The 10820-nt window shown below is 54.1% G+C and overlaps 3 protein-coding genes across 4 annotated transcripts; all 3 read right to left on the reverse strand.

Annotated features, from left to right (window-relative positions):
- Nucleotides 1-117: 117 nt before the first annotated feature.
- Nucleotides 118-2571, reverse strand: LMH87_010343 (uncharacterized protein; the record flags this gene model as incomplete). The annotated part of the gene is made up of 2 exons (XM_056197489.1): nt 118-2082; nt 2140-2571. The coding sequence occupies 2 exons, from the start codon at nt 2569-2571 to the stop codon at nt 118-120; spliced, it is 2397 nt and encodes a 798-aa protein (XP_056054533.1).
- A 1001-nt stretch (nt 2572-3572) lies between these two features.
- LMH87_010344 (uncharacterized protein) lies at nt 3573-4569 on the reverse strand (the record flags this gene model as incomplete). Its single annotated transcript, XM_056197490.1, has 4 exons — nt 3573-3761; nt 3811-4278; nt 4336-4475; nt 4557-4569. The coding sequence occupies 4 exons, from the start codon at nt 4567-4569 to the stop codon at nt 3573-3575; spliced, it is 810 nt and encodes a 269-aa protein (XP_056054534.1).
- A 1298-nt stretch (nt 4570-5867) lies between these two features.
- Nucleotides 5868-10798, reverse strand: LMH87_010345 (uncharacterized protein; the record flags this gene model as incomplete). 2 transcript variants are annotated; one of them, XM_056197491.1, is made up of 13 exons in its annotated part: nt 5868-6239; nt 6312-6465; nt 6523-6627; nt 6685-7303; nt 7365-7552; nt 7623-7731; nt 7788-8150; nt 8228-8390; nt 8458-9200; nt 9250-9483; nt 9538-9817; nt 9866-10588; nt 10652-10798. In XM_056197491.1, 13 exons carry the CDS (start codon nt 10796-10798, stop codon nt 5868-5870), a joined length of 4200 nt encoding a protein of 1399 aa, XP_056054535.1. The 2 variants fall into 2 exon arrangements, with proteins under 2 accessions (XP_056054535.1, XP_056054536.1); XM_056197492.1 differs by having other exon boundaries at nt 9866-10798.
- Nucleotides 10799-10820: the final 22 nt, after the last annotated feature.

Consider the following 10820-nt stretch of genomic DNA (forward strand, 5'->3'; position numbering starts at 1 on the left):
ATCTCTTGTCGTATTCTTTTTTTCAAAACTCCCTTGTATGCTTTTTTGCTCGTAAAGAGGCAGCAGAAAATAAAAGGCAGATGCTGAAAAATATCATTCAAAGTGAGAGAAGCGCTTTTATCCCCATGACACAAGGACCTTCTTCTTTTTGCCCTTCTTCCCTTTCCCTTCGTCCACCTCCGCTGCCTCGGCCGGTGTCGCATCCGCCGCCGCGCCGCCCCATTGAAAGTTGGACTCGGCGTGGCCATAGTCGCGCCGCACGCCACGCCCGCCGCCGTAGCCGAAAATGGTCGTCGTCGGTTTGGGCGCGGCCGGTAGCGCGGGAAAATTGTCTTCGCCGCCGCGGGTGCTCGCGCGCATAGCAGCCCCGACAGACGCCGCCGGAACCCACGACGGCCGCGAGGACGACGAGGGGGTGGCGGCTCTGCTGCTGCCGCCCGACCTGGAAGGGGCCGGCGCGGCGAGAGATGGGAACGACGCGGCCGCTGGTGCACGGGAAGTAGGGGCCGCCGCCGGCGTCCAGCCTGGTGGCGTAGTCCTTGTCACGGGTGCTGGGCCGCCGAGGCGCGTGCTGTTCTTAAGCTTCAGCACGCGGTTGGAGTGCTTCTGCGCCGGGGCACCATGCGGCGCAGCCGGATTGGCCGCAGCCGCGTGCGCCCAGCCGCTCGAGCTTGACGTCTCGCCCTGCATGCCGCTCAGACCCGGTAGGCTCGGGTAGTCCTCGTTGATTGCGCGCCAATCCTGCCAGGCCTTACGGAGGTTATCTGCCTTGGTTTTGTTCTCGAAAAGGTCGGCGACCTCGCGCGTCATGGTACCCAGCGCATTTGACGACACATCAGCAAACAGCGTGAAGAGGGCGTCAATGAGCTGCGGCGCGGCGAGTGAGCCCCGCTGGTACGAGGAAATGTGCTGGCGGAAGTTGGCGAGTTTAGTGGTGTCGTTGCCGAGGAGGTTGGCGGCGCGCTCAATGACAGAGCTGTGGCGGACAAGACGGGCGCGGTCCTCGGGCGTCATGTTGGCCGGATCGTTTAAGGAGAGCATGTCCATGGGATCTGTGAGGCTGGCGGCCGCGGGGCGGACGTTGGGAGTGTTGGCGGAGCTGCCATTACGTGGCGAGGCGCCGCCGCGGCCGGCAGAAGCGGCTGCTGGTGCGGGAGCGGATAGTTGGCCGCCGAATGTGCGCTGGGAGACTGACTGGGCCGAGTGAATGGCCATTTGCCGCTGGAAAGCAATCTCGTCTCGGCGGAGCGGTTGCGTGTATGCTGCAGGCACCGTGTCCTCGTTGGGGTCTCTACCCCTTCCGCGACCTCGTCCCCTTGCGCGGCCTTCTCCGTCTCTGCCTCCGCCGCCGCCACCGCCACCGCCGCCGCGCCGTTCCTCTTGATACGGCTGCCGCAGATCGAAGCCTGCCATGTCCACCGTCCTGGCATCACGACCGACAGTTTTGCCGCCGGCGTGCTCAGCCAGGTTGTGCGCCTGCAAGTCCAAATTGGACTCGAAGACGACAAACTTCTTCTCCATGCACTCTCTGTCGTTGCAGAGAAAGTGGTCCTTCTTAAAGTGCGCTTCAAGGGCGTTGTAGTCGACAAAGTAGTGCGGCTTGCGTGAATCACGGCGGTCGCAAATGAAGCATCGCTCGTGCTTCATGCGGCAGTGCTCGTAGAGCTTGTCGTCATCGTAGAAGCGCTCGCCGCAGAAGCCGCAGAGCGGGTGGCCCTTGAAGCCCGTCTGGTCGGCGGCGCCGGGCTTATCGTCGCCGCGACGCATGTGCTTCTCGAGCTCACGGTCGGTGAATAGTTCATGCTCGTGGGTAAAGACCTTCTTGTTGCGCGTGCACAGATCGCACATGCGCTTCTTGTGCGTCGACTTGACGTGACGGTGGAGGTCGGGCCAGCCGAGGCCGGCAAAGTCGCACGAGGCATCGGGACAATTGTATCGAAGGAGGAGGACCGTGTCGCCGACAATGTCCTCGTTGGTGTATTTGATGCCAATGTTAGTGTCGATAGTAGTGAGATCGGAGGCCGTGTACTCTTCGAATTTCTTGTCGGCATCATCTGTAAAGATGACGTATGGAGCCTCGGTCTAAAAATAATAATCAGAAAGCTGGAGCTGTGTAACTTCATCGGAGGAGCTACTTACTCGGCAATGGGCACAGTCCTTGGTCTTGTAGAGCGCTCTCATACGTAGGCCGCAAATGTGGCAGGTTTTGTGGTTGCAGGGGGCAATGGAGTGGTGCGCTACGGGATTCGCACAGATGAAACACACATCTTCGGCTTCATCGTCATCGTCGAGCTTTTGCGTCGCCTTGTGAGCCGGGGCTGCGATGCCATTGGCACCGGCCTCTTCCTTGGCAGCACGAGCAGCGACAGCGACATCTTGCGCGGCGGGCTCTGCGGGCAAGCCATCTTGTTTGACGCCGCCACGATTCCCTCCACCGCGGCCGCGTCGACCGCCGCCTCCACGGCTATTCTGGCCGCTGCGATCACCTCGGCCTCTGTTTCGATTGCCTCGTCCGCGAGAAGCCTGGCCACCGCTGCCGCCTCCTGTTGAGGATCCGGCCTCTTCCGGCATGGCTGCGTTTGCTGATTGCTGTCTCGTTGGTGCGTAGTGCGTGGTTCGGTTTGAAGACGTGAAGATGTAGAGGGGCGATGCCTCTATTCGGCTGATCAAAATTGTCGTACAGCACTTGGATGATGAAGATGTGAAAAGCCGTCGTAGCGGGCAATTCGAGAGCCTGATTTCCTAAATCCTGCGTAGAACTGCGAATTAATTTGATAGCGGGTGTCCGACAGGGCTTCCACTTATTTTAGAGGGGCAAAGCTCGCCAATTCGGGGCCCCAAAATAAAACGAGGGGCAAATCAGCGGCTGAGATGGTGCGATGACTCAGCTGGTTTGGCTTTGGTAGGCGCTGTGACTCTGTGAGGCGTCGCTGTACCTGGTATTTTAGTGGCAACATGCCCTGTAAGAGTCACACCGCAAGCAGGGCTGCGAGTGACAAACGCTAAAGATGAGGAATCCGCGAAATTATTCCTTGATTCGGAGATGCCGTAGTTTGATGATTCAATAGCCTGCCGTGCCTGCGCTGGGGTTGTCGTAAACCGATATGTACTTCGTGCTGTCGTCCGGCCAGCTCGTCGCCAATCAGTAACACCAACAGAAAAACGCAACATAATCATTACCACCACCTGTCACCACCAACTATCACCACAAGTAATCGAGAACCACCCACAATTGTTGAACAGTATAGTGTAGCATTTACAAATCTGTGGCCTCTTGGCCAATGACTCCGTATACTCCAGCGTGGCCTGTCTCTACTCCGCCCACGCGTATCCTTTTTGCTATAATCAGGCACCAAACGCTGGCATTGGCACCGAATATCAAACGCGGTTTGTATAATCCCCCGCAGCGCCGGCCTTTCCCCAGGGAAATGAAACCAAAAAAAAATACAAAAAAATGTCACCCACGATATCAAGAAACAACCATTTGCCAAAGACAAAACTTGCAGTGCCCAACGCCATTGGCATAGCACGTCATGTCCGCAGGCCTACTGGCCAGTGTGTAGGCAGACCTGCTATTCCTCACCCACCGGGTATAGATGACTTCCGATGTCCTTGTTCATCTTAAACATGTCCACCCTAGCCTGTCTAAACACGGCATACATTCGTTCGTCGCAGATGATCTGGCGCTTGTCGTTCGGGTCCTGCAGATCGTTTGCTTTGATGTGCTCCCAAAGCTTTTTGACGACCTGGGGGCGCGAGAGCTAGGGTTGTTAGACTACCGCAAGACGCCAAATAATGGAGTCTACATACCTGTGTCTCTCCAACTAAGACGGAAAGGCTTTCGCTCAAGTTGAATGGCTTCTGGAAACCTCCACCGGCCTTGCGCTTCGGCGGGACGTCGCTACCATCCACATCGCTGTCGTCATCGCCGCCGACGCGCTTGGCGCTCTTCTTCTTGGGAGCTCGCTTCTTCTTGGTGGTGCGAGGCTTGTCGCCACCGCGCGTAGTGCGGCCTCTAGCCATGCGGTTTTCTTGAGCCTGCAGCTGGGCCGCTAGTTTGGCGTCGGCATCTTCCGCGGACGACGATCGCTTGGCCTTTTTCCTGGCAGGCTCAGAGCCAGCCGAGGCGTCCGAGTCGTCGTGGTCGTAGGAGCCATTCGTGGCAGAGCGCTTATTCGGAGTCGGTGCGGGAACGGGTGAAGCGGAGGCGTTGTCGGCATCGGCGTCGGCGCCAGAGACAGCGTCAAAGCGTGATTCTATCAGCTTTTTAATCGCATCCTTGTCCAATTGTCAGCGTGGTGTAGCGTCAGCGGATCAGATTTTGCGCATGCGTACCTTTTGCTCGCTGAGATCTTTGCCGCCAAGCGAAGTCTCGAGTCCCTGTCGAATCTTCTTGCGCGAGATGGTTTCGAGGTTGGCTGTGGCGAGGATGCCGTCGATGATGGCCGTGTACTGCTGGCGCTCTTCAGAGCTCACTAAAGTATGCAATTGTCAGCTTGGCACTGACATGGCACGAGGGTTCGCGGTGGCTGTATGCAGCCGAGATGGGGCCGTACAAGGGGCGCTCATGGTGCTATCTTATATCGTGTGACGATGAGCGACGCGGGGAAGCTCCCGAGGGCAACGCGAGCACGTGGGAACCAAAACCGAGCGCAGCTAATAGCGACGGCGGTGGTGCTGACGATGGCGGAACCGTCAATCGACGACAACAAAGTTGCGAGCGCGGAAGAAGCGAGCGTGCTGAGGATGGAAACGGGCGTCGGTAGAGGCGCGAGCGGGACGAGTCAGTGCATGCCCCCGGGCCGAACGTGCAAGGTGCAAGGCGGGCGACCAAAAAAATAAAGAGAGCAAGTAAAAGGCCTCAATGGCGCCTGTCGTCCAATGACCGAGATTGCCCGACCACGGCAAAATATAGCAGAGGCGTTGACTTCCAAAAGCCTCGGGTGCGATGGCTATTGCGTTTGCGGTGGGATGAAGTTGGGCGGCGGAACTGCCGTCACCTGATGGCTGGCTGGAAACGGAGAAACAAACGTCACACCAGCGAATGGCGCCAAAAAAAAAAATGGTTCAGGCGGGCGTGGGCACACGCGCGCAGCGACCAGCGAACAGGCCAGGCCTAAAAAAAGCTGGTGGCAGGGATCGGCGGCACGGTCCGCAGAGCAGCTCAAGGGTATCGCAAATCAGTAAAAGCAAGCAAGAGGGGAAAAAGAAATGCTATGACAAGAGGCGCGACTCAAGCAGGGTATCGACGGCGAGGAGGGAAATCAGAGACGGCGGACGAAGGAGCGCGCCTGCGACAATGTGCTGGAGTTGACGGGAGAAAAGCTTTGGATCATCGGCTTCCGGAAGCTGGGGCGTTCGTGCCGAGCGTGTGGCTGGTGGCTCCAATTTTGCGCTGTTCTGGGCGCATCACTGCTAAATACAGAGGCTCGATGCGCTGTAACTTGAAACACCCACTCCGGATTGCTGGAAGCTGGGGTCAATGCGCCACACATCATTTGTACTACACTATTGGTGGTTACCAACTTGGCACATCATCCTTCTCGTCCAACGTTATGTACCCAGTTCGGCACCAAGACTCAAACACGCTTCAAGCGATTAGGAGCACATCCCAAAGATCTCAGAAATGGTGCCTATAGGGCGACTTCGCAAAATAACATCACACCTCTGGAATGAGTGGTTGAATAAATGAGGAGATCTTTAAATCTGGTCTAAAGACAAGCATCTCACTAACGCTGCAGACGGACTGTAGGAGCATGCAAATACCTCAGTGAACCCGATCGCGCTACCAAGAACACGGGAAAGAAAACGGATTCCAACAGCAAAGCAATAAAAAACATGTGTTAGAGCCAGCGAAAGCGAGTTTCCTAGGAGCTGCGCTCCCCGTTTTGTGCTTCCCAATTCGACGTCATTGCCACCATTTTGCCCCTCGAGAGGCGCAAAACAGTATCAGATCTGTTGAGGATACTCCCTCTATGAGTGATTATGAACTTGGTGCATGAAGCAAAAGCCTCGTGCACAAGTATGCGCATCCGCTCTTCGGTTTCCTCGTCAACACTTGATGTGCCCTCATCGATGACGAGGAGCGGGGATTTCATAATCTCCTGGTGCAGCATCGCGCGAGCAAGCTGAAACAGTTGTTTTTGGCCTTGCGAAAACCGCATGTCTGCAAAGTCTGCCTCTAGACCGCCTCGGGCATCGATACGCTCCATCAGCCCGACCTGCTCGAGCACGTCAATCTGCATATCCTCTGTCAATGTGTAATCAGGAGGAAAGCAGTCGCGATCGAATGGATTCAGATTAAATCTTACGGAGCCTATCAGCTCGAGCCCGGATTGAGTGATTGTTGTGATGCGAGTTCGAAGGATGTTGAGCGGGACCGACTCGATATCGCGACCGTCAATGGTAATCTTGCCCGAGTATTTCACTAGACGTAGGAGAGCGAGAAGCAGGCTCGTTTTACCGCTAAAAAGAACGAGAGTTAGCGTTGGGATCCCAGGTAAAATCAAACGTCATTCATACCTTCCAGTTCGACCCATGATGCCTAAAGTGCTGCCGGGCTTTACCGTAATTGCAAGGTTGTCTAAGCCCTTGTGCTCTGCTTCCTCACCATTTTCTGCTTTTGACCTGTTTTTCAGCAATTAGCCGCAAGACTGGAAACGAAACAAGAGATTGGCCTCGCACTTGTATACGACAGTAACACCACTGAATTCAACCTTGCCGTTTTGTGGCCATTCCGGCGGTAAATCGGATGCATCGCAGTCATCCAACTCCAGCGGTGTACCGGTCGCGAAAGCGCGTATGCGAGCCACCGCTCCAAAGGCGATTTCCATGTTGGTAAAGTAGCGGATAAACAGCGATACGATCTGACTGAACGAAATCAGACTGACAAAAGCAAGACCCATGGAGTTGGCCGATGCCGAGCTCGGGTAGTTGAATGCAAGGGTAATCATGACAATGCCCGCTCCCGCACTAAACATGTCAAGGACCATAAGAAGCCATTGCTGAGCTAGATTCATGAAGTAGAAGGGTTTTTGGGTCTTCTCCAGGATCTCATAGAACTCTGAGACGAAAAAGTCCTCCCATTTGAAGGAGCGAACGTGGGCGATGCCGCCACTCGTTTCGGTAAGCTGCCGGACCATTAGCTTTGACGTGTCAAGCTCGAGACTCCGCAGCTGTCTGGAAGTGCGTAGGTAGAAATATTGGACAACGAATAGGCCGAGTAATAGAACCGGCATTATTGGCGCCGCATAACTAGCTCCAGAGGCGATGATACCGATGTCGATGAGGACCGACAGAAAGCCTAAGAGTATTCTTGGTGAGAAAATTCTACAATCAACGCGTCGCACAGTGAGAGGACTTACCCCAAGCTGATGGGAGGATGGCTATTGGTAATCGCTGCGAAATGATGCTTGTATCGGTGCTGAACCTGTTGAGCACACTGCCTGCGTCTTCTGCTGCGAGAAATTCAAACGTGGCTCTCGTTGTGGTGTCTGCAAGTTGCCAATGCAGGGCCTCCATTGCAGACGCATTGATCAGATAGAAGAATCCGCTTGGCGCATATAGTTAGCAAAAGCTCCTACCGTCAGGCAGCTCCCCGGATCAGGGAGGAAAGCACCCACTAGCACGCAATCCAGTTTGTCAACGGATTAATCGCCCCAAAAAAAGCGAATGTAATAAAGTAAAGCCGGTTTTTGGGATCTTTATCGAACCATATCCGACCCCAGATTACTGTTTTAAGGGTTAGCAAAAGGATAGCATGGCCGTTGGTCATTTTGATTCCGTACAGTACATCCTCTCTACTACTGCAGCAACGACAACCAAGAAGGTCCATTGCAGAAGGTTCAGCAAACCCGCAGGACAGGTAAAATAGGAGTAGAGAGAGAAGTCCCCGAACTTGGCTTCTTGCCACGGGCTTGATTTGTCATCATCTGGAGTTGGCTCTACAGATGGTGGCTTATATCCATTTTCAGCCGTCTCATCTGATCGTTGACTAGCCGGTGTTGTCTGCGTCTCGTCAGGGGCTGGATTCGTGTCACCGGAGGTGTCATCACTGGAGGTGGCAACAGCGCTTTTTGTGTCGGTAGATGGTACAACGCGACCGTCTTCCAGCACTTTGAAGACTGCGTCGGCATCGGCGAGATCTTGCTCTGAGAAGATTGTTAGAGGCACGTCCTTGGAAATGGCAGGGGCCGTCTCGGAGGGCATGATACCCTGAAAAACTTACGCATGCTGGTAGCCATAATGATAGTCGTGGAATTCTCCTCCAAAAATCCATTTTTCCCGAAAAGTCGAGCGCGTATGGCTGACGATGTCTCCTTGTCGAGGGCGCTCAAAGGGTCATCGAGCACAACCAACTCTGCACCCGAGTAAAAGGCACGAGCTATTGACTGCATGCCCATGTGTTAGACGCTTCCTACTCGGAGAAATACTTACAATCATCATGTCGATGCTTACAATCCTTGATCGCTGCCCTCCACTGAGCTTGCATCCATCACTTCCACATAATGTTTGATCGCCCAGTGGGAGTTCTTTCAGGTCTGTATCTAACGCACAGGTGAATATGACTCTCTGGTATAAAGCAGCATTGTAGGAACTGAATCCCAGAATGTTCTTTTGGATGGTTGTGTTTCGCAGCCAGGGGCGCTGTGCGCAATATGCAATCTTTTTCGTACAAACAGCCACCGATCCAGCGCTCAGCTTTGCTTGCCCTGTGATTGCGCTAAGCAAAGCAGATTTGCCGCACCCCACGGGACCAGTGAGCACTGTTGTTTGTCCGAATGGGATGGAGATGGTGACGTCTTTCAGAACAGATGCTGACGGGCCCACAGAAACTGCTACAGACTGCAACTTGACGGCGGCTCGGGGACGCTGCGACGGCTGTCTATTTCGAAGAGCGATCGAATTCCGTGGTTGAGCACCGCTAGATGAGCCCGAGTCCGTGGCAATCTGCGACACTAAGATCTTGCGCTCATCCGCGTCTTCTTCCTGCTTCAGGTATGCTTGAATACGGTCAACTGCTCCAAATGCACTCGTCCACGCGGGCAATCCGGTAAGAAAGTCGGCCAAAGGTCTAGATATCAACGTCACAACGGCCAAGGTCGTAAAGAAACGTGCCGAAGTGATGGGCTCCGAGGCTCGTGTCCAAAACATTGTCCCTGCAACGACAAGCACTGGCGTTATTGTCTCTCCAATTGCAGCTGCCGATAGTCAGCGTCTCATCAATTCAGAGTCAGCGCAACATCTTACAGAAAGAAAAGGTTCCAGCAACAGCGCGCCTGTTTTCCATTGCAATCTTTGTCTCGGCAACTTGTTGACGTTGCAGTCTTTTGGCGAGAGTCGGGGCTAGTCCCGTCATCTTGATGTCTTTCATCTGAGCCAGCATGTTTGACGTGTCTGCAACTCGGGTCTGAATGTGGCCATTCCACTCTCTTCGAGAGAAAGCCAGCTTTTTCGAAATGAAGTACGTGAAAACACTCGACACTAGTGATGAATGAGCTTAATTTTGGTGGGACAACAAAACTAGTTTGCACTTACACCCGGTCGGAATCAACGCAAAAATGCTAGCAGACCCAACGAACCGAGTGAGTATGGTAAGGCCGAGAATGATCTCGACCAATGTGACCCAGCACTCGTAAGAGAGCGCGATGATCAGCATGACATTAGCGACGTCTGTATTAATAAGCGTGACGGCTGCTTCTTTTGCCAGCTCGTCTTTGCTCAACCTGAGGGACTTTTGATAGATGGCAGTAACAAGAATCGCTCTTGTAGTTGTCGCCATGCGATTCTTGATATATAGATACCAAGCCTGGGAAACCTGACTGATGTTGGTGGGTGTACCCTAAAGTTGTACAGAGGGACTCACAGCTTTGCCAATGAAGATGAACGCCGTAGCGGAAATAAGTCCCTTTACGATGTTCATATCCTGAGTCTTGGCTGCAACGGCGTTGACTATATCCTGCAACAGGAAAGGTTGCGCAAAATGGAAACCAGTAGAAAATAGTCGTGGCAGAATCACGTAAACAAAGGGCCAGGGGGCAGACAAGAAGCATGCCCTGGCCAAGGCGTATTTCGAGCGCTCATCAGCCGTGCCCCAGATTGCGCTAAAGTCCTTATAGAGCACCACAGGATCGATTTCCTGTGAGATACCAGGTAAAAGGCCAGTAGTTAGTCTGCCCCTCATGCCAATGAACATGATGCGATTGAGCCACAAGTACAGAGACGTGCTCCAGAATCCCGCAAAGGACTCGCTCCCAAGGTTTTCGCGCAACCTAGGCGCAATGACAAGAGAACGTTTAGAAATCTCCTCCAACACCAGCATAGTCCCTTTCAAAACAGGCACAGAAATGTGCAGCTGCGCGATTGTGCCAAGTCCAGTTCGGCGGTAATAGGCACGCGTCACGACGGAATCGAGTATAATGGTAATCGTGAGGAAAAGGCCGAGAAAGGAGGGTGGCCGAATGAAATAAACATGGTTTGTATAAATGATGAAGCCAATGCACAGGGCAGAGACACATGTGCAGAGAGAGGCTGTCTTTGCGAGCCTGGAGTCTAGCGGCGACTGGAACCAGAGAACAGCGTTGGCGATCTGTACCGCAGCTAGTGAGGCGGCAACGGCCAACTTGAGCCAGAGTAGCCGACCTTTCCGTACAAGTGGTGAGCCATTGATGGTTTGGACGACGAAGAAGAGCGTCGCCAAAGCGATTATACTAGACGGGACAATGTGGAAAATGGTGTCCGTGAATAAAAGCGTAAAATCGAAATGGCCGAGCAGCTGTGGCCCAAACGTGTTGTCCATTTTGCAACGCCAATTTGCAGCA

The sequence above is a fragment of the Akanthomyces muscarius genome, chromosome 5 (assembly GCF_028009165.1).
Source record: "Akanthomyces muscarius strain Ve6 chromosome 5, whole genome shotgun sequence".
In the NCBI taxonomy this organism is placed as follows: Eukaryota; Fungi; Ascomycota; class Sordariomycetes; order Hypocreales; family Cordycipitaceae; genus Akanthomyces; species Akanthomyces muscarius.